At 40.4% G+C, this 22,892-nt stretch overlaps 1 protein-coding gene across 6 annotated transcripts in view; it reads left to right on the top strand.

The window, feature by feature from the left end:
- The first annotated feature begins 2,116 nt into the window (after positions 1-2,116).
- AGAP1 (ArfGAP with GTPase domain, ankyrin repeat and PH domain 1) overlaps positions 2,117-22,892 on the top strand; it is a 651,846-nt gene continuing 631,070 nt past the window's right edge. For 3 of the 6 annotated variants that reach the window (XM_075069872.1, XM_075069873.1, XM_075069875.1), the window contains exon 1: positions 2,117-2,370. In XM_075069872.1, coding sequence (XP_074925973.1) covers positions 2,208-2,370 — 163 coding nt within the window. In that variant the 5' untranslated portion in view covers positions 2,117-2,207. The remainder of the gene's footprint in view (positions 2,371-22,892) is intronic. The other 3 variants (XM_075069871.1, XM_075069876.1, XM_075069874.1) reach the window with 2 other exon arrangements.

Raw genomic sequence — 22,892 nt, forward strand, 5'->3', positions numbered from 1 at the left:
GACGCTAAGACTGTGCCGATCGCAACACGTCCGCCATTCTTCTTGCATTCTTGCCTTTCTTCTCCATGTTTGTCCGAAACATTTTACAATGTCATCTTCCCATCTTCTTGGAGGCTGACCAGGTGGCCTTTTCTGTTCTTGCGAGTACCACTCAGTAATGATTGCGGTCTACCTATTGTCCGTGAACCATGCTATGTGGCCCGCCCATTGTATCTTATTTTATCTGCTTTCCACGACAATATCATTCACACCACTGTCTTCTCTAATCATTTCATTTGGGATACGATCCAGAAGGGAAACTCCCAACCTAGCTCGTTCCATATTCAATATTTATTAATTTATTATTAAATTTTCAAGGGTGCAGAAAACGTTCAAGGTGCCTCCCAAAATCAGCAAAGGCTTGGTCTCCGCCACATACCAATTCAAGGAGACAAGCTGAGTGAGGTCCTGACCAGAGAGGAAATGGGGGGCATGTGGGGATGGAGCACAAGTCCATATGGCTGGTCACTCAATGAGATGCGTGCACTCTTGGCAGCGTTGCTTTCCAATTTGGTGTCAACTCACACTTGGAGGCAAAAGGGGAAAGGGAAAGAAAATCTGGTTCCCGCTAAAGAGATGACTTTCCGCCTATCACGATAGCCCACGCCGCATGGTTTCACATAGTTTTTTCCCTTTGAACTGAGAATGTGTAACCCACTGGTGAGTGTATGTTACAAGTCACCCTTTGTGGTGATCCACAGACCACAGAGGATATGAGTTGTTACAATCACAAGTTAAAGCAGCTTGGATGTTTAGTTCAAGCTTTAGTAACTCATACTTTTAGCTCTATAGGTCCCTGGTTCAATCCTCCATGTATTAGTCAAGATGGACTTTGATCCCTGTTCCCTATAGAGATGAGGCTAGTGATGTATTGAGAATTGTGTTAAATTGAGGGCTATCACTTTAAATTTCAAAGGTTTTCCTGGTCCTGCTTGCAGGCTGGGGTCTCTGTAGGGAAGCATGTGATGTAGGTAAAGCAGCAAGCAGCCAGTATGCAAAGAGCTAGCCTAGAGCAAGGTGTGGTAAGTTGTGCCTTTCTGCCTTAGGGACAGTGCTTCTATATCCTGGGAAATTTCCCAAAATCTGGGAAATTTTTAGTAAAATGTTTGAATGAAAATTCCCAGTTTCCCAAGTTGAAACATTTTACTCACAAATTCCCAGGTTTTGGGAAATTTCCTAAGATACAGAAAGACTGTAAAAAACTTTATCTGGGAATTTTTCACCAGATTTGGGAAATTTTTAGTGCTACGTTGGGAAAAGTTAGCATCGGGATACAGAAGCACTGCTTAGGGAGCAGTCTGCTTTGTCTGTTTCCGTTCGTTGGTTCTCGTTTGTTCAGATCTGGATTTTAAGAAATAAAGTAGTGGTGCGGTGCAACCTTCTGGGAAGAGCCTTTTCTGTTTTTATCAAACTTTTCCTTTCCTAGGCTGTGAACATAACAGGCTTCAGGGGGGGAGTGAGGGGTACAGGGCAGCAGACACCGATTTAGCCCCACCTCCCCCCCTCATCATCTCCTCCCCTTCACTTCCCGCTCCCACCCCCCGATCCTGCCCCTTCCCGCCCCCCGTTCTCCCTCGTCTCCCTTCCCCTTTCCCCGATCCCTCACCCTTCTCATTCCCACTAATTCTCCCATTGCTCCCCTTCCCTTCTCCCTTCCCGCCCCTGAACCCTTCCCGCCTGATTCCCGCTCTATCCCGCACCCCCCGCCCGTCCCCCGCACTGATACTCCATTCTCACCCCCATTTTCCGGTTCTGGCTGTAAAGGCAGTTGGACCTCGGGCAGAGCCTACAACTCCTAGGAACCGCGCCACAGGGGACAGGGAGGGGTTCTTAGCAGCAGGGACGCTGGTGACGCAATGCGGGGGCGTGGCCCTCTATCTGCCCTTAGCGTGGGCCCGCGCGAGAAAGGCGAAGGTAAGCTTTAGCGGGCGGCCGGCCAAGGTGTTCTGTCCGGTGCGCGCGGCCCCTCCCCCCTGAGCTGCTCCGCCATGGCCACCGGGCACCACAGCGCCGGCCGGGCCGGGGGGAGCCGTGGGCTCAGAACGCTGCCAGGTATCCGCCCCGCCGTGGGGCTGGGCCCCCCGCGATGAAGTGACAGCGGGCGGCCCCCTGTGCCCGCGCGGAGGGGGTAGCGCTGCCGGCGCGGACCCGAGCCGAGCGGCCGCGCCATGAGCTACCAGCAGCAGCTGGCCAACTCGGCAGCCATCCGCGCCGAGATCCAGCGCTTCGAGTCCGTGCACCCCAACATCTATTCCGTCTACGAGCTGCTGGAGCGGGTGGACGAGCCGGCGCTGCAGGGCCAGCTCCGCGAGCATGTCATCGCCATCGAGGGTAAGGGCGCCGGGCCGAGCCGAGCCGTGCCGTGCCGTGCCGTGCCGTGCGTGGGGTGTGGGAGCTGGGATGGGACCGCGCCAGGGCCTTGCCTGCAGTGCCCGCAGGGGTGGATGCTGCTGTGCATGGTGGGGGCTGCTCTGGGGTTCTGCCGGCTGTGCCTGTGTGTGGACGCTGCCCTGCTTGGGGAGCTGCACCAGCGTCCCGAGCTGGTGGATGCTGCCCCGCAGGCAGGCTGTATTGGTGAGTGGGCTGCTTTGAAGCGCAAGAGCGGGGCCGGTTGGATCCGTCCTGTGCAGTGGATGCCGACGCCCAGGGCAGGGCTGGGTTCTTCTTTACCGCTCTCTTCTCCGCATGGGATAGTGGGTTTGTTTCTGGGTAGAGGAGCAGCGTAGATCTCCCACCTAGCTAAAGCTGATTTGTGCTGAGGCTTGGGACGGGGGAGCAGAGCACTGTGGAGTCAAGTTTCTAGGTGCTTGCAGATTACTGCCAGGATAGGGAGAATAGCGATCTTGTTAGGTTAAGGGATGAGTCTTTCCTGCATTGGGAGGGACTTCTTTGGCATTCTGTTCTGTTTGTGTAGTAAACCCTTATGCCATAAATTCTGATTTGGATGTATTAAAGGGCAAGCAAGATCTTCGGCTGGTTTATAAGACAACAGTATGTACAGTGTAAGGACATAGGTGTGGAGTCTTCACAGTAGCGAGAACCAGTTTTATTTCATAGATGTGTATACACATAAATTTAAAGGACATATCTGAGTAGGATATTGAACTATCTTAGATGTGCATGATTAAAAGTCTGTTGTTTCTGAAAACTCAGCTAAGAAACTTTTCCTTAGATGTGGTGATGCAGCTGTATGGGGATGCATTGGAGAAAAAACCGTATATGAAATAAGGAAGCTACTGTATCAAGGTCAAAAGTTGATGACCTGGAGCAAATTTAGGGCAGTCATTACAGACTTTAGCAATAACTTTAGTATTCTCTTTACTGTAGGGGACCTACTGAATTATGACCTGTAGCTTTAACATATATGGTGGTCCTACCATTAATCTGAAGCAGAAATCAAGTTAGTAGAATAACATTTGGAATTGACATCTAGCTAAAACCATTCAGCTTGCGTGTCTGATTGTCTTTTTAAAGCACCCATAATGAAAACCTTATAGGAGTAGATTCTGTTGAGGCACAGTCATTTGAAAGACTTGATTACCCATCTGAGTGTTATGAAATACAATTTGAGTGGAGGCATACATATAAAGTTACATAGTGAGTTAGCATTTGAATAGCATAATAGAGTTGACTAGCAAAACACAGAATGACAACAATGACCAATTTGATAAGAGACATAATTTGATCCAGTGATGCATGGGGGAGGGGGAAGGGTTCAAACAAACACATCATATTGCTGTGTTTTCTTTGTGGTGCTTGTAACTTACCTGAAATCATAGCATATGGTTGCCATTCTGTTTGATCCTGTTTCTGATTCCTCTCCTCTACTTTTCATTGAAGGTAATGGAAACCTATTAATATATGTTGTTGAAAGAATGTAACACGAGCAACCACTTTTTTTGTCAGTACTATAATTTTTTTTTCTCCCTCAGAGAGAGAAAATGCCCTGCTTCAGAATGTTTTCATTGGTAGGTAACATGAGTTATGAAGGTTATGCCTCATCTTCTGTAGATAAGATGTCCTGAATGTTCTGCTACAAACAAGTGCATATTCATCCTTCCAACAGGATTTTAGATTAGAAGAGGGTCTCTATAATGCATCAATTTTTCTGCTAATCTGTTGATCCATCTAGAGGGAATGTGAAATCAAACTGTGTGTATAGCTATCCACATAGCATATGATTTATGTATGTATTCTTGTTTATCCCATGTTATCTATATCTGGCTCACTTCATATGAAAATCATTGAGGTTTCTAATAAAACTAGGACGATGCATGGCAATACTGACATTCTTCAAAAGCTGGGTCTAGGAGTTGATGAGTAAACATTTCTCACAGCATTTTGTAGCTGTGTAACTTGCATAGGACAGTGAGTCAGGAAACCAGTAAAACTGACTCATGAGAAACATGAATGAAAAAAAAGACCTTTTAAAATCATGCTTGTGTTCAGGAGGCTTTCCTGGTAACTGAGAATCTTGTGTAGCATTCTATTTAATCAACCATTGGATTATAACATTTAAGTTAGCAAGCTCACTTTTCATTCATGTTCACTTATCTTTAAAAGATACAGACATCTTCAAGGATAATTGATCAGATCTGCAGTAATTTCCTACAGTATGTAAGATTACTATACTCTATTAGCTCAGCTTCTTTTGGTTATATAAGAAACAAATATCTGCACTTCGGTCTGAGCTTCATTGAATGTAGTGATATTTATGAAATATTTGTATATTCTCCAAGGGACCTTCCCCAAGAAAGTTGTCTTTAAAATTAGTTTGCAAGTTTGACATATTTGAGTAAGTAATAAACAAAAAGTGGGAATATACTATATAACTTGCTGTGGTTTGTATACAACTCCATAGTTACTAGTAGTCATGTGAAATGTCTGGGGGTAGTTACAGGAAAACTGATATATATGGCATGACAGATTTTGGTTAAAATGGAGTATAATTTAGCAGATACAACCTCTGCAAATACTGTATTTGCTGGATTTCTGATGTAGTCAGATTAGAGCAGATTTGAAATCTAATAATTGAGTGAGGCTTATTTTAATGAATTAAAAATACATCATTCTGAGAACTCCCTAAGTAAAAAATGTCATTCATCTAACAAATCCCTTCAAAATTAAGTACTGTAAATCTATAATTTCAAAAGCTATTGTGACATTATTATTTTAACTTTAATACCTTTTAAAAATGATACAGTAGGTTATGTCAGTGCAGCTGCTGGAACAAAAACTATTGAAATACCTTGCAACTCAGCCAGCTACAACCATCGACCCCATATTACTTATAATTTTTTTTGTTGTGATTTCTTTGCATTGATTGAGCCCTTGAGTTGTATTTAGTCCTATAGAAGTAAATGTATTTGGCAATCACCGAACGTGCCACCTCACTGAACTTATATTATAGTAAATTGCTTACCTTACATGATTCTCAAAGGTAGTGTTAAAGCATTACAAAAAATCTTGCTAATATTTGTGAACTTGTGCATATCTTTGCCTGAGTTATGACAATCCATAATGTCAGTTTCACTTTAGGTTCTTAGAGTTGCAATATTTGTATTCTGTCACTGCTTGGAAATGTTTTGTTTAAAAACTGTTTAATTAAAACTTGGACATTTTGTTGTTTTTGTATTTAATATATGTTGGCACAAGTCTGTGCCTCTGTCTTCAAGTTCAAACACCACCTAACTAACTGAAGTATAAAATGAGATCTAATTTTCATTTGTTATACTTGAGATTTAATTAACCTATCAGTATTTCTTAAATGTTTCAAAACCCCAAGCAGTAACTGAAGAAAGTAATGTGTAGTATTCTTTGTGTACAGTGACTTAAAATAGGGTTGTTTTAAGTAATTTATCAAATATATCCTGAGATGCCCAAAATATTTGAGATTCAATATCTGAGTGTTACAGCAGGCATGTTGATGCCATTAAGTGAAAGATAATTAATGAAATTGGATCAGTTTTCATGTTCTTTCTCTCCCCTGCTTTTATCAGTTCCAACTAGCATTTGATTATGAAAGCTTAACCTTCGAATGGTGCATCTAGCATCAGTAATATTTTAGTAATTCTTGGCAGTATTATAGGACATCATTTAGCGATCTCTGGTCTGTAATTAAACCATCATTACCTACTACACCAAACTTTGTTGTGGTACTTCTGGTTGCTGCACACAACATAACTGACAGCTTAAGTTACTTAGTCTAGGTTTTGTGTTTTATAATACATCATTTCTAATTCTTCATCCACAAACACGCTGTTTACCATAATACAGCTACTACAATCGTCAACACTGTTTCCTCAACGTATCCTTCTGCAAACACACCTTTACCAAATTTCCCCCTGCCAATGCTATATATAGCACAACTATTAATTGTGAATATTTGTAGTAGTCTGTATTGGGTGGGGCTAATTTGGTAAAACACTGCTTCAGGTGGTGATCAGAATAGATTCCCCTGTATTGGAGACAGTCAGGAACCAAGTGTGTGCAGGGGGTGGGTTAAACCTGCTTTTACTCAGACACTAAAGGACTGGGGCTGAAAGATTAGCTTTAATTGACATCTGGAAAGGACATAAACTGTGTTTTCCCCCCTTCATTTGCTTCTTTAGGATGTATAGAAAGCCTAAAGGGTTTCTTTTTTTTTTTTTTGTGGGGGGTGGTGGGGTAAGGTAAGGGTATTTTTCTTGAAAATTTTGGATATGTTAATTGAATAGCCTTCAGATTTGGTGAAGGTCTTGCTCTGTAACCCAGAGTGTTCAGTGTGAATCTCTCTCCCTTTAATTGGAAGGATGCAAAAGCTAAAAGATTCAAAGATGTAATGTCTCCAGAATGACGGTTACTGAATTAAGTAACCAACTAAATTCTAGCGATTGTCTTAAAAATAATTGTCCTCTGTATTGCTCATATGACTAGAGAAATAACATCTGTGTTTGAGAGTAGCTAAGACCTGAATTTCTAATTTAGGGGAGAGGGCAGGTAGGTGGTTGTTTTTTTTTTGTTTGTTTTTTTTTTTTTTTGTTTTTGTTTTTTTTTTAAAAGGGCAGCTGCAAAGAGTCTTTAAAAAAAAAATGTATAAAATAGGTTGAAGCCCAATTTTAGTTTTCTTTTGCCAGGTCATCTTTAAACCTCCCATCCTACTACTTGTGGATCAGTGGACCTGAAAGGTGGCATCTGAAGCAACCTTTGGAGGGGGGTGGTGGATTGGGGGGATGAAGGAATTTGGCTCTTAAAGCTGGTGAGCTCATCTCCACATGGCTGCTTTTAGCTCTGTTGTCCTTGATTTGAGAGCCCACTAATAGTCCTGCAACAGGAATAGTTCTAGTATATCAACACCAGGTGTGATGTGAGAATAATACAAAAAAATAGGGACTACACGGTAGAGAAGGAAAAACAAGTGTGTTCTTGGAGTTGGAATTGCATTAGTTTCCTGTGGCTACTAATTCGAAAACTAACATTATTGCATTCATAGCTGCAAGACACAAAGTAAACACCTGCCTACTCATAAAATAAACTTTACTTGGTATACCATAATGAGGTAGTAGCCTGTCCCGGATAGCGTAGTTATTGCTATTCTTCCTGCTAAACTTCCAATCTGTCATGTGCCCCCTCATTCCCTATGAAAATGTGGTCATGGCTAAGTGATGATTAACACAACAGTGCATTAGCAATTTCTGTGCTTCCTTTTCACCTCTCCATCTAGTCAGTCCTAATGTGCAATATTTTTAGTTTTTAGAAAACCTGACTTTGATGTGCTAATAAAAAATTCAATTTGAATGGTAGCTCATTTTTCAAGATCAGAACTGGCATATGTAAGCTGCTATACTTAATGTGTGCCTCCTTATAGGCCTACGAAGACCTTGTAACATAATCTTCTCATTTTTTTCGTTTAACTTTCCCTAAACACACACACTTAAGCAAAAAGGATAATAATATTTTAAGCTTTCTATGAGGTTGGACTTAGTTTATTAAGAGATTACTTTCTGTTCAGGGTGTCCTCCCATAACAAATAGGTTTCACTGCAACAGTGAATCTGTTGACCAGAGGCTGACTACAGGAAAAAAAATTGTACACGTGCTGGACTTAGGCCTGGTCTACCGTGGTGGGTGGGATTGATCTAAGTTAAGCAACTTCAGCTATGTGAATAAAGTAGCTGAAGTCGATGTACTTAGATTGACTTATCGTGGTGTCTTCATTACAGTGAGTCGATTGCTGCCGCTCCCCCGTCGACTCTGCCTGCCCCTGTCGCTCATCTGGAGTACAGGAGTGGATGGGAAAGCGCTCGGGGGTCGATTTATTGCGTCTAGACTAATGTGATGGGGATCATATAACTAGGTGAAAATACGTGAAATCAAACTGGAAAAGAGCAAACATTGCTTGCAAGAAGGGCAGTTGTCTTAGTAAGTAAGACTATAACTTTGTATGAACTGTTTAATTGCTCAGTACTCACCCTGTTAAAAGTTACTGGTCTTGTGTAAGATTTATTTTTGACTAGTCTTTAGATACCCTGTTCTTCAGTGCAGTTGCTCTCGACCTTTCAAGCATCTGATTTGTCTTGCTTAGAAAATCAGACCTAAAAAGACAAAAGTCACAGCACACTATTACTGAAAAATTGCTTGGTTTTTTTCATATTTACCCTATTATAAAATGAATTGGAATACAAATATTGTCATTTCATATAGAGCAGCATAAACCAGCTCTGTATGAAATTGTAATTTGTACTGACTTTGCTAGTGCTTTTTACGTAGCCTGTTGCAAACCTAGGTAAATCTCTAGATGAGTTGATGTAGTCAGTGGAAGGCCTCTGTGTACCCCAGGGGTACATGTACCTCTAGTTGAGAACCACTGCTTTAGTGCAGCAGTTTTCAACCTGTGATCTGCAAACTATGTCTAGGATTTCCAAAGGGGTCCACACCTCCATTGGAAATTTTTTAGGGGCCTGGAAATGAAAACAGGTTGAGAAAACACTGGTTTAATGCAAGAGCTTGCTGTGAGTCAGCAGCAACATTAGAAAGCTGTCTGATATTATCTTTACCTCCTGAGGTTTCTTTGCTGACAAGTATTATGAAAATTTTTTTGCCTGAGGTATTGAAACCTTGAAATCAAATGGCAGAGGTCACTGAACCAAAGTTCACGGAAGGAGAAGACTCTAACCTGTTTCCCAGGTATATGGAATAACTTGCCCAAATGCTATGTGGCTCTTCAAATTGGATATTGAATGTGCTACTAAAATTGCTTGAGATATGTATGGTTGCAAATACGGGTTCTGGGCTGACTTCTTTAACTAGTGGAGAGAAACCCATGTGCATGCAAGTGTACTTCATGTTTAAGAATCCTATTTAAATGAAGTGTAGTTTGCCTGCAGTGCTACTCATGCTCCACACTCTATTTTTGGGCTGGATTGCTGTCATTACTTGAGCTGCTGCTGCTTCTCTTACCATACTGAATAATTTAAACACTTCTGTAGCCATGGAACTTTGTACTGAAATACTGTCAAATCTTGAGCTGGGGCTGGGTTGTTATTTAAATAAGATGTCTAAAGATCATCTGCTGTATATGTTTATAAAGTGCTGTTAAACCATGTCACAACGTGAATAAATGTTAAAGGAAGCAGTGCAGGTGAATGCCAATCGATGTAATATAGTGCAAAGGTTCTAGCCGGTTCTAGCTGCATGAGATGGGTGTGGACATTGCACATGTTTATCATTGAAAAAATGAGCATGCAATGCAGATCAACCCAAACAAGTGACAGTAAAATCTTGATACCACATTACCTAATAATATCCTGCCATGTTTTTGAGACACTCTGATAGACTTTTCTGAGGGTAAAAAAATTCTGGGCAATGTTTCATTTGCATGCATATCATTATGCCTTAGTTACTATGTCTCAAGTTGTGTAGTGCTTTGAGCTGGTTTAAAAAAAACCCAAACCCCAGAAATCTAATAAATATAAACCAAAAGATTTTTAAGACTTAATGTAAGGACTCTAAAGTCTGACAGCTTGGGGCTGTCGCAGGTCTGGACATGTATATCTATTTGGAAAGCTGGCAATCTCCCCTTTCCAAAAGCAAAGCACCTGTTTCTAGCTGCAGGAGAATGAATTTTAAAGATATTTCCAGTGACGACAAAGCTGTCCCTAGCTCAGAGCTAAGTTTTGTCATAGTGGGCTTAATTTTTTGGGCAGTGCTTGAGGGAGCCCTGATTCTGGCAAGACAATAAACATTTTTGAGAAAGGGAGGTTGAGGACTAAATGAACTTCAAATCTTAGAGTAAGTCCTGGGGAGCTGGGTTAGTAAGAGGGGGGGTTCAAGTGAAGCATCAAAGGTGTAGGATAAGTCTTAACATGTGAATCTCTTTCACAGATCTGATTTGTATGTAGTTCCTGTGTGTGTATGTGAAAAGACACTATGAGATTAATGGTGATTCGAAATAGAGATAGTGGTCTAAATGTATGCATTTGTATACTATTGAGTGGTTAGAGCAAATCTGTGTTAAAGCCATTTGTATATTGCCACAGTGTGGGAACAGATTTGTGGTCTTGTATCCACAGTCTGTTTTGTCAAACTTAAAAGTAACACTTCCCTGTTTTGGTGGTATGATAGCGTTGGTTCCTTATTGCACATTTGTTCAGCCCTCTCTATGCACATTTAGTTCTACTAGCATCAGTCGTTTATAAATAGTTCATAATGCCCTGTATCAAAAAAGAAAAGGCATTCCTGCCAAATGAAGACTACAGTAGGTTTAAAAACCATGAAAATACTAAAAATTAAATAGTCTCAATTGCTTGGTTTCATTCTTATCTGGTGGATGATACATTCTGCCAAGAGTTGAATTATATAGTAATATGATCTTAATTGATTGGGATATGTCTTTCTAAAGGTAGAATTTTGTTTGCTTTTTTCTTCAGCTAACAAAAAATTACTGTAGAAATTTGTAGCTGCTTTTCCTCCTGCTTCTAAGAGGACATTAAATTGATACCATTGTCATAATATCAGATGCTTAGTGAAGGAGTGGGTATAGCTGATTAAAAATACAATGCTGTGAACCAGTGATGATCTGTTCTCAAGCCAGAAATGGACATTTTACTATTAACAGCTGAGAATGACCTCTGTTTTCTTAAAGCAAAGAAATAAAATAAGAGATGCTCTTGCAATGAATTATTCTGATCTCTTCAGTCAATTGTGTTATGAGGATTTCGTAGATTTTTCAAGGGAGTGTGCAGGCTTCCCCTGCCTTTTTGTTTGGGAGCATTAGTGTCTGTACGGAATGATAACACGGCATAAATTAGAAGTTCACACTGCGATGTGTATAAAACATTGTTTTAATTTCTGATTAAATTAACAAATAAATCTTACACACTCAGTAATCAGTGTACATAAAAAATCAGGCTAAAGCTTTAAAATCAGATTTGGACAGATCTTATGCACTTAAAGTGAAAACACACATACTGTAACAAGCAGCTCTGTTTTTTAATACATTGAGATCAAAGCTATCTCTACACTGCCTCACAATTGAGACTGGGGGTGTGAATAGCAGTGTGCACCAAAGCAGAGTGTACCTTTTGAAGAGGACGACAGTAATGAGAACTAGGAACCTTTTAGTTCACGCCCACAGGATCCACATGCTGGCAGGGGTTACAGTGCAGCGCTTTAGTGTACTCTGCTAGTCACAACTCTGTAGTTTCAACTGTGGGGCAGTGTCATAGCTGACTATCAATTTTGGGTGCTCAATGTGAGCCATGCTAAAGGGCTTGACTTTTTCTTTCCAGGTAGTGGGTGCTTTGCCCATTAAATAGTGGTGTCCCCCAGGAGTCTGTACTGGGCCCAGTCCTTTTCAACATATTCATCAAAGATCTGGAAAAAGGGGTCAACAGTGAGGTGGCAAAGTCTGCAGATATAAAACTACTTAAGATAGTTAAGACCCAGGCAAACTGCAGAGAGCTACAAAAGGATCTCTCAGAACTGGGTGACTGGGCAGCAGAATGGCACATGAAATTCACTGTTGATAAATGCAAGGTAATGCACATTGGAAAACATAATCCCAACTATACATACAAAATGATGGCGTCTAAATTAGCTGTTACCACTCAAGAAAGATCTTGGTGTCATTGTGGATAGCTCTCAGACATCCACTCAATGTGCGGTGGTGGTCAAAAAAGTGAACATAATGTTGGGAATCATTGAGAAAGAGATAGATAAGATAGAAAATATCATATTGCCTCTCTATATAAATCTGTGGTACGCCCACATCTTGAATACTGCATGCAGATGTGGTCGCCTTGTCTCAAAAAGATATATTGGACTTGGAAAAGGTTCAGAAAAGGGCAACAAAAATGATTAGGGGTATAGAACGGGTGACGTATGAGGAGAGATTAATAAAACTGGGACTTTTTAGCTTGGAAGAGAGAGACTGGGGGGGATATGATAGAGGTCTATACAACCATGACTGGTGTGGAGGAAGTAAATAAGGAAGTGTTATTTACTCCTTCTCACAACACACAAACAATGGGCCACCAAATGAAATTAATAGGCAGCAGGTTTAAAACAAACAAAAGGAAGGTTTTTTTCACACAATGGACAGTCAACCTGTGGAACTCCTTGCCAGAGGATGTTATGAAGGCCAAGACTTTAACAGGGCTCAAAAAAGAACTAGATAAATTCATGGACGATAGGTCCATCAATGGCTATTAGCGTCTGTTGACCAGAAGCTGGGAATGGGTGACAGGGGATGGATCACTTGATTATCTGTTCTGTTCATTCTCTCTGGGGCACCTGGCATTGACCACTGTTGGAACACAGGATACTGGGCTAAATGGACCTTTGATTTGACCCAGTATGGCCGTTCTTATGTTCTTAAAATCAAGCACCTTTGTTGAGCACTTAGAATCACTCTTCACTTCCAAAATTACTGTCTCAGTGGTTATTTTTATCTTAATTATCATTTTTTTTTTAGGTAGTAAAGGATTAAAAACTGTTCTCATGTCCACTTCTCCTTTTTTAAAAAAGGATTTGATTCTTTTCACCACTTGGAAATGGTCATAATACTTAAGGCTATTTAATATTTGAAAATCCTTTGTAATTTGTCTTTGACATCCTTGTAAAATGAGTATTAGCTATAGTTTCTGGATGAAGAAACGTAACCACTAGAATTCCCTGAGGTTATAGCCACAAGTAAGAATTCCTGGTCCTTTGCTCAGGTTTCACCTCTCCCTTAATTAACAGGTGTCCTGTCTTTGTGATATAACATTTTGCCTGATGTGAAATCCCATAGGCAGAATTCTTAGTGGATAAGAGTCTAAACAACCCACGATGCTGAAATTGCTACCAAGGGATGACGGGTTCTTGCCAGGAGTTAGTCTTAGTTATAACAAACCATGATGAAGCAATCTAAAAATAATGTTTTCAGTGTTTGAGTTCTTGGTACCTTAAAGATTTTTATGCTTGGGTATCTGCTGGTCAGGATATTCCACCTCAGTAGAGACGCTTAAGGCTCTTTTCCTGTTCCTTTTTTGAATTCAGACTCACTGCTGGAGTGCTGCAGCACTTCACTCTGATGTCTGATCTCCCTGCCAGTTTACTTGGCCTTAATCTGAGAGCAACTCTAAAGTCACTGCTTTTCACAACAGAGTTTGAGAATGTAAATATTTCACCTCTCAAACTGCTGGGGACTAACTATGCATTTTCAGTCATTGAAACCTGTGGAAATTCTTCTAAAAGCAGCCTGAAGCTGCTGGTTACTAAATCTGCCTTCCTGCTGACTCTGTCAAATGGTATTGTTTCATTGAGAGGAGCCGTTTCCACTCTGGTCTGTCTTCTGCTAGTGAATTTACAATAAAAAAAAATACCTTCAGGTAGGGAAGACATCCTAGAACTACCCTTATATCATCTAGGTATTTCCTTCACATTGTAGTTTATTTTATGGAAATAGGGGTTAGAAAAGAGTATTGCATGAAGAAACCACACCACTTTTCCTTTTCATGCTCCATATAATTCAAGAATATGACACTCTCTTCTCATCAGTACTGGTTATCAGTGTTATCTAAGACAAAACGTTGTTTTCTTAATTTGATATATTGCCTTTCCTTTAACGTTAAACTGATATCCATATAGCCTATATGGAGAAAGTATTTACATCAGTTTAACTTCATCAGCAGTAGATCATCCAGGTTTTCAACAGTACATTTAATCATGATACCTCATTCATCCTGATCTTCATAGACACGATTTTAACAAAATATGAAGCTTCTAGATGTGTGAAACCTGGAAGCTACTTTAATTCCTAATTAAAATGTCAAACCTCTGTAGCATGTGAGTGACTCGCTCACCTGATGTTGGCCTGCTCCAAATATCAGACCTCCTCCGAATTTTTACAAGTAGTTTACATCAGGGATAGTTTCTCTTACCTAAAGATCCACTTCTCTGTCCTTAGTTCTTAAGCTCAGGTTTTGTCTACACTGTTAAAAATAAAATCCCCATGGCAGCAAGTCTCAGAGGCTCGGTCAACTGACTTGGACTTGTGCTACAGGGCTAAAAATAGTAGTGTAGATGTTCCCACCCAGCCTGAGTGGGAACAACATAGATGGAATCTTTGGGACTCTCTGCTGCTGTGTTTGTGATGTAGATGTCCCCTCAGATTTCTGGCACTGAACTTCTTTACTTTCATGTTTGTTTGCTCATGGCTGGCGGACAAGACTTCTCAGAAAACTGCAACTTCAGGCTGCTGGTTCAAGTCCTTACCACAACCTTCTAATCATGCAGTGGATGACTCACTACTTCTTGATTAGCTGTGAATTGATATAAACATATTGGGAGTCCTGCGCATTATAGAACCCTGTCTTATATCTGTCCTTGAAAAGATAGAAATCTGGTTAACCAAAAAAAATTTATTTTTTACCTTTTTACTTTAAGCTCAGATACTAGAAGGTGAAATTGGCTTTAAAGTCATTCTACAAAAAGACCAGAGTGGGTAAAGTCTATTAACATCAGTTGTATTTCAGGAGATATTAAAATGTTTGAGGGCCTCTAATATTTGTTTGTAACAGATCAAATCAATGTATCAAGCACAAAAATAATCCAATAAAATGACTCCTGGAAGCATTAAAGTGTATTTTGCAGGGTATTCTTACTCTTGAACTCAGAAGCCTACAGCTCTGTCCAATGAGAATTGGAGTGCAATCTCTTAAATGGCAGTTACTTTAACAGGCACTTAAAGAAATTTTCTGCTTGGCTAATGCCGCTTTCTCGGTTCCCTGGGTTGAAAACAAGCAACAGATTAAATTCACCGAAAACCTTAAATTTTTTTTCCATTTTTCTTGAAATAACTTGTTGCCTTGTCTGTTTCATTCACTAGGAACTACTGCTTGCTACTTCCCACAAGTAATGGCCAGACCACTGGATAAGCAGATAGAGACAAGTCACCTATTACTCTCCTTTCTTAAATGGATGATATCCGCTGTTCCAGCAGAACCTCATTATATTTTTTTAAAAAATTGCATGATCTCTACAAGTTAATAGAATTCTAGTTTTATCATCTGTAATACTGGTATTGACATCCTTGACTTAATTTAAAAACCTGCTGGTTTTGGATGTCACTTTTGTCGGGGTAAGGCTACAGCAGTTCAACAGAATGAACTTTAGTGCCTCATGGTAGAATGAGAAGAGCCTAGTAAATGAGTTATAGCTAAAGCAGTACTTGTCTTCCATTTTGATAATGAAGTTGCTTCCTTTAATTTTTTTTAATATAGCGCCAAAACAATTCTAGCATGGTTGAACTTCCTTAAGTTGAATAAGGTATGCACTTAATATGATGGGATGTGTAGTAATGGAATATCTAGCATATTGTAAGTGGACTATGAGGGACAAGTTTGAAGACAAAATACTTCAACTAGCCAGATGAATGTGATTCCAACTGCTCTGCCTTGGATGGGACTGTTAAAAATTAAACATTTGTGAACCATCATTTTTACACAGCTCAGAATCCTGCTGTCTGACTGGATTTTTCCTTCATTCAGCTCACTTTACAAGTAAATGTTTTCCATGAGTACTTTACCTTCAGATGCACATGTAGTATGTCTGCTAATAGATTCTACAAGATGAGTTGTAACAGTGCAATATTGTAATTCCACAATTAGACCAGAAGTTTGCAGATTAGCTTTATTGCTATCTTAGTCAACTTTTGTATGTCTTTCCATTAAGCTTAGCTTTACAAAGGACTGAGCTTTATCTCATGTCCTAAATCTTTACTCCTCCAAAATTAAATGCTAAGCACTATAACGGGAAAGGTCTACTTAACTTGATCTCATAGTAAAACTGTGGAAAAAATTGTTCACTATGGGGATGGTAAGCTTGCACTGAATCTTAACTGTAAAACACCATATGTAAAATATTGTACATGCAAGAGATGTGTGCTATAAAAAGGATTTTTTTATCAGTTGTAGATCTTGAGCATTTTTGCTGCCTTAAGCGTCAAAAATTAAGTATCATGTGCACAGTTGGATCACAATGGTAAATTACTCATTGATGACCTAAATAAATATGAACAGATTTTTTTTTAAAAAAGCAGCTAAATGTGTGGTAGCCTTAATTACATCTGGAAGTTTTCTGCATTCCGTCAGTTTACATACACTTTTTCAAATGTCTTAGCTTAATGTAAGTAGATTTCTTTTGATATGGACATGGCATTCTTGGATTTCAAGCTGCTGGTTTAGAATTTAGATGAAAATCTTAAGTGTCTAACTTCAAAATATAAGGAGAAAAATATTGATGTACTTAAATGAAATGTAGTGAAATTTGTAGGAAGAGTAATTTTGATCTTAATTGGTGTTTCCATTAGTGGAGAGAAGAGGCAGTCATATCCACTGGGATTATAGTTTTAGAAAAACACTGTTTAAGATTTGATTTTTTTGTGAATTTATCAGTGGAAGGAGGAATTCTCCATATTGCCATCAATAACAGTCCCTTGTTAGTACTGTATCTGTGAGACATCTCTCCAAAACTCTGGTTGAGTTCAAGACACCCTTGAAATGAGTGGAAACAGGAGCTATGGCACTTACAAGCAGAGGATTAACCTGACAAACAGGATTAACTGTTTACTCTGAGTTTCTGCAAAAGAATACCATACAAATAGTTTACATAATGCTCTTAACAAGGAGTATCAACCTCACCCCCTCCCTGTGATGACCCAGACTTAACTACTTCCTTCTCCTTTCCTTTCCCTTTTCCCATTGCTTAATTTCAGTAAGCCACTTAACCAAATACCAGAAATAAACATATAAGATCAATAGTAAGCGACATCATTTTAGCTTGTCTTTTATTAGCTTTTTTTGCTTTCATAGAAGGATAAGGAATATAATCCCAGCATATTAACAAAATAAGATTTTTGTTTGGTGTTGCTCTTGTTCTTCACTTAAAAAACAAGCAAACCTTGAGACCAATAAAAGAAGAATGGCATTTCGACTGTATTTCAGTAAACGTGTTAGTTGTTTGAGCTGTTTACATTTAGCTTTCAACTTGCTCATTTTATAACTACAAGTGAAGTTTTCTAACTGTCCTTAACTCATGCTGGGTTTTGTCCATGTGCATGATCACCAGTAGGGTGATGGGTAGACAGTGCCTTGAGTTACAGCTGTACATCCCTCTCATTTGGCTTTATGGTAATTCAGGTTTTAGAGAAGATTATTTGATTTACCCCAGCAATGTAGACAGGGCCTCAGTTGATGTAAGTTACGCTACTCTAGCTACATGAATGACGTAGCTGGAGTCGACGTAGCTTAGGTCAACTTAATGCAATGTCTTTACTGCGCTGCGTTGATGGGAGATGCTCCCCCATTGACTTACCTTACTTTTCTATTGCGGGGGGGTGCTGGAGTACCAGAGATGACTGGAGAGCACTCCGCTGTCGATTTAGCAGGTCTTCCCTAGACCCATTAAATTGACAACTTCTGCGCTGATTGCAACAGTGTTGATCTTCCCGGTAGTGAAGACAAGCCCTTAGTATGCGGAGGAGAACCCAGTCTGACTTAATCTTTGTACTATGTTTGTACTTGTGGGTTTAGTTTAACGTAGCTTTTGGATTTTTTGTTTGAACGCTTCTTTTATGAACAAGAGCTGTAATGTTTAATTTTCCAACTATTACTTTTGGGCTGCAAATCCATGGTAAAACTACAGAGCAGGATTCTTTCAAAGTTGCAGGTTCATGCAGTGTATGAGGTGCTGTCTGCTCTATTCTTGTGAGCCAGTAGGCTGCTGACCCATAAATGTAGGACTTCTATTGTTCTATCTCCCACAAGAATGAAGCTAGTAAGGCAAAGGGAGTGACATAGCATGTCAGCCAAAAGAAAACAAGTCTAAATTTAGGCCTTACAGCAACCCTGTTAGAGCTCACAGGCAGAAACCCAAAGGAAGCCTCAAGTGTGAAACTTCTTTTCTGGCGTTGCAACCACACTTTAATAATGCAAATTGAACTACCCGCTAAAATCAGATAGGCTCACTTAAATATAAATACTTAGCTTCCCAAATGTTAGGGTCAGACCCTTTGATAAATGTGAATCAAAAGCAAGGCTCTCTAAACATGCAGTCTATGGCAGCTTAGTCTTGCCTTAAATTTCCAGTGGGGCTGGAGGGGTTAGAGACCCCAATGAATCTCATAAGGCTCATGGGGGTGGCATGTGAACAGGTGTTGGGAGTAAACATCATTTGGGAAGCAGCTGACAGGCATACTGGGGTAGCACTTAGGATACCATCCTTTGAGTCCGACAATGCTTTGCTCAACCGTTAATTGCTCTGGCAAGAATTCCTCGATACTGCTATCAAACAGCTTGCAGTTCATGTAGTCTAGCACCGTGATACTCAGACCTCAGTAGTACAGGAGCCAAATTAGTGATCAGCATTACCCAAAAGATCCACAGAAGTGTGAATTCATTGTTTCATTTAGTATATATATTAAAGGTCTGTCAAATGATTTAAAAAATCACAATTGTGAGATTAAAATCATGATTGATCGCAGTTTTAATTGCACTGTTAAACAATAATGGAATACCAATTTAAATTTGGTGTGGAAGCTTGTCCTCTGGAATGGTGGTTGAAGCATGAAGGGGCATATGAACATTGACATATCTGGCATGTAAATACATTGCAATGCTGGCTACAACAGTGCCATGCAAATGCCTGTTCTCACTTTCAGGTGTCATTGTAAATAAGAAGCAGGCAATATTATCTGCATTAAATGTAAACAAACTTGTTTGTCTTTGTGATTGGCTGCACAAGAAGTAAAACTGAGTGGACTTGTAGGCTCTCAAGTTTTACATTGTTTTGTTTGAGTGCAGTTATGTAAAAAATTCTACATTTGTAAGTTGCACTTTCAGGATAAAGAGTTTGCACAAAAGTACTTGTATGAGGTGAACTGAAAAATATTTCTTCTTTTTTACAGTTCAAATATTTGTGAGCCTATATAATTGCCACCACAGGTAGCTAACAGAAATAGTGATTTCCAAACCAGATGCTGGCATCCAGTTACCTAGTGCCATTCACTACATTGGGCAAGTGCTAGGCCAGTGATACTCAGTCGGAGATTCATGAAATACTTCATGTCACTTTCTGGCCTAAGGCTGATAGGAATCCAAAATATTTATAATGTATTTAAATTGGCATTCTGTTATTGTTTAACAGTGCAATTAAAACTGCAATTAATCACAACTATTTTTAAAATCTAGTTAATTTGTTTTGCATTAATCGCTTGTGCTAACTGTGATTAACAGCCTTGAATATTATTCTCACACCAAAATGACTGGCCAATTATTATTATTATTATTTATTATTATTATTTATTATTATTATTATCAACTGCAGTTGGTTAATAACATAGTAAAAGCATCTAGATTGGTTCCAACTCTGGTTCCAAGTGCATAGCCAATAACTACCATCAGTTGAGTGTCTGCCAAGTTTTAAACAGAGTCACAAATGTGCTACTTAATGTTTGTAACCCTTCTGCCCCTCTGAGTTGGCAGCAATAAGGGCCAGGTTCAGTATCCAGGGGTTCCGTTTCAATAACACAATGCATAACTGGCTTGAGCCCCCACCCAGTGACCTGGGACACTTACATACCACCCCCCCCCCGGGCACCTCTAGGAGGCAATACTTCCCCTCTTGTAAGCACAGAGTCTGAGTGTAGCAAAATCCTTTTAATAAAGGAGAGAAACAATGCGGCATCACATTGGAGAAACACCACAAACGGGATTATAACACAAACCATAAGCAAAAACCCACCTCCAAGTATGTTTGGCAATGTCCTTTATGTCCAATCACTCCAAAGTACCAGCAACCCAAAAGTCTCTGGTCAGTGCCACCCCAGAGTTCAAAAGTTTATCTGCAGAGTTTTACCTCCCTCAGCCTGGGTGGAAATGGGGGGGCGGGGGGGGAAGCACACACAGAGTGGTAAGGGGCGCCTTATGTGGGCCAAGACCAACCGCTCCGCCTCTCCGTGGAGTTCTGCTGCAGCCTTCATCACAACCACCTCCACTTCACCAGCTGTGCCGCTTCTCCAGCCAGCCCGCAAGCCACTCCATCTGTCCCTGCAAACCGCTCCACTCCGCACACTGTTCCATGGGCTGCTCCAACATGCTGCAAACTGCTCCGCTCTGCCAGCTGCTTAGCGATAGATCTTCAGGCTCCTCCACTAGTTAGCACAGCACTCAGTGCTCTCAGCTCAGTAATTCATGAGCTCTTTAGTGATTTCAACTCTTAGCGATTTCAGCTCATAGTAGGGGAGCCCCGGTGCTGGTGGACCATTGGCCCAACATGAATTCAGCTCAGTGGCCTTTAGATGGACTCCTAATGGAATCAAAATTAGCTCTACTCTTTAACAGTGGAGAGAGGAGGATGTGCAATTGGTGTTCCAGGCCCTCAAAAGGGGCCCATACCATCAGGTACACACACCAGTCCCCAACCTCTCTCAGTTCACTGGGTTTTGGAACCCATGTCCCTTGTCTAGCAAGTGCTACTTAATTTATATTGAGACATCTCTATCATAAAGCATAGTTCCTCATTCACATAATCAGGTGGCAACACTTTATTTATCCTGCCCCAATAACAAAGAAATTCGGGATCCCAGAGCTGTCAAAACCATGCCAGGCTGCCGTGGGCTGTGCTAGGTGAGGTGGGTGTGCCAGTGCAAATACCTGAAATTCCTCTCCATGCTTCCTGAAATTCTTTCCACACTACCCATAATTCACCACCAGATGTCAGGGTAGAGCTCATCCTGACTCTGCTTACCTGTTGTTTTTTAATTTACAGTATTTGAATGGATTACCATAAATTTAGGCCTTAACATAGGTTGTCATAATTTTAAATTTTATTTTAGGTACATTTATATTTTAAAATAAACCTGTATCTAAACTGATTTAAATAATAGTTGTATTTTTAAATAGTTTTTATCAGCTCTCTGTCATGTAGGAACCTTAACATCTAACCTTTAAACTACACTGCTTATTTTTATCTCCCTTTGCACAAAATATAGACCGTCCCAAATACTAGTTCACTTCTTGCGGCATGAAGCGTTCAGTTGTGTGATTCTTTGCATGTGCATTTGGCTTCAAGTGCTAGAGTATCCCTTAACCTGAAAAAAATATGTACCTGCACTCACAAACGTCGTGTATCTGCAATCTTTCTAGGATAGCCATTGTCATTCATCACTTGCAAATATACACCACCCCAGTTCTTGAACTGTAACCTCACAAGTTCAAACTTACAGTTTACATGGGGAAAATAAAGAATGCTAAATAGTCAGAAAAGTGCTTCAGAGTAGGATTGTGAGAACTTTGAGAACTAGATCTTTTTCACTCTGGGAGTTACCTTTTCAGCTCTGTCTAATTATCCTTCTCCTCCCAAAAGAGGCAAGGTTGTTACACCTGGAGCTGAATAAGATAAAACATGTTCTTTTGCCACAGTATGCTCTAGCATTTAGTGACATAATGTAGGTGTATGTATTTCCGTCATGTTTGCAGAGCTTTTGTTATTGACTCGTGTTGAAAGACTTAGAACTCCTGAAGAGAATGGATCTCACGGAGAGAAGACTCTTTGCTGTAAGGCAGTGAATGGTGGTCCCCAATCTTTTTGTGATCAGTAGTACATTCATGTTTTCAGAAGTGTGTGGCTGGCACAAACAATTACTCACAGGGCCGGCTACAGGCACCAGTGGAGCAAGCACGTGCCTGGGGCAGCACATGGTACGGGTGGCATTCCATCCATTCTGCAGAGTAGGAGCGTTTTTGGCACCAGTTCTGGGTAGTGCAGAGAGAAGCCAGGAGGACAGAGAACACTGGTGCCTGCAGCCCCAGAGTACTCTGTCCCAGCAGGCGCGGGGCTGCGGCTTCTCTCCCCTGCTGGGCACTAGGCGGGCGCACATAAATGCCCTGGTGGGCACTATGGTGCCCACAGGCACCGTGTTGGGGACCACTATCCTACAGTATACGCACATGTTCAGTTGTGGGTGTACAAATTTAACTGCAGCAATCACAGATAAAGGTGCCTGGTAGCTCAAATACTCCAGTACTTAGAGGGCATATTTCCTTTGGCAATGGCTGCTTAACACATTACTCAGCTAATGCTCGCTCTACCCAAAGTCATGAAGCCTATGCGTACCTTGACAAATACTTCCTCTTTAGTTTAAAAAAAGCTAATGGAGCACAGAATACTTTGCTTAAACCACTAATAAACTTTTTGCTTCCCTTGAATTACAGTGGAGTATCATTTAAAGGACTAGTAAATCAATATATTCTGCTAATTTGGCAGTCTGGGCAAAGTGCGTGTGCTAACTGTCCTGTTACAATCCTCCTTCAATGTCTTCTATTACAAAAGGTC

Source organism: Chelonoidis abingdonii, chromosome 10 (assembly GCF_003597395.2).
Source record: "Chelonoidis abingdonii isolate Lonesome George chromosome 10, CheloAbing_2.0, whole genome shotgun sequence".
Classification (NCBI taxonomy): Eukaryota; Metazoa; Chordata; order Testudines; family Testudinidae; genus Chelonoidis; species Chelonoidis abingdonii.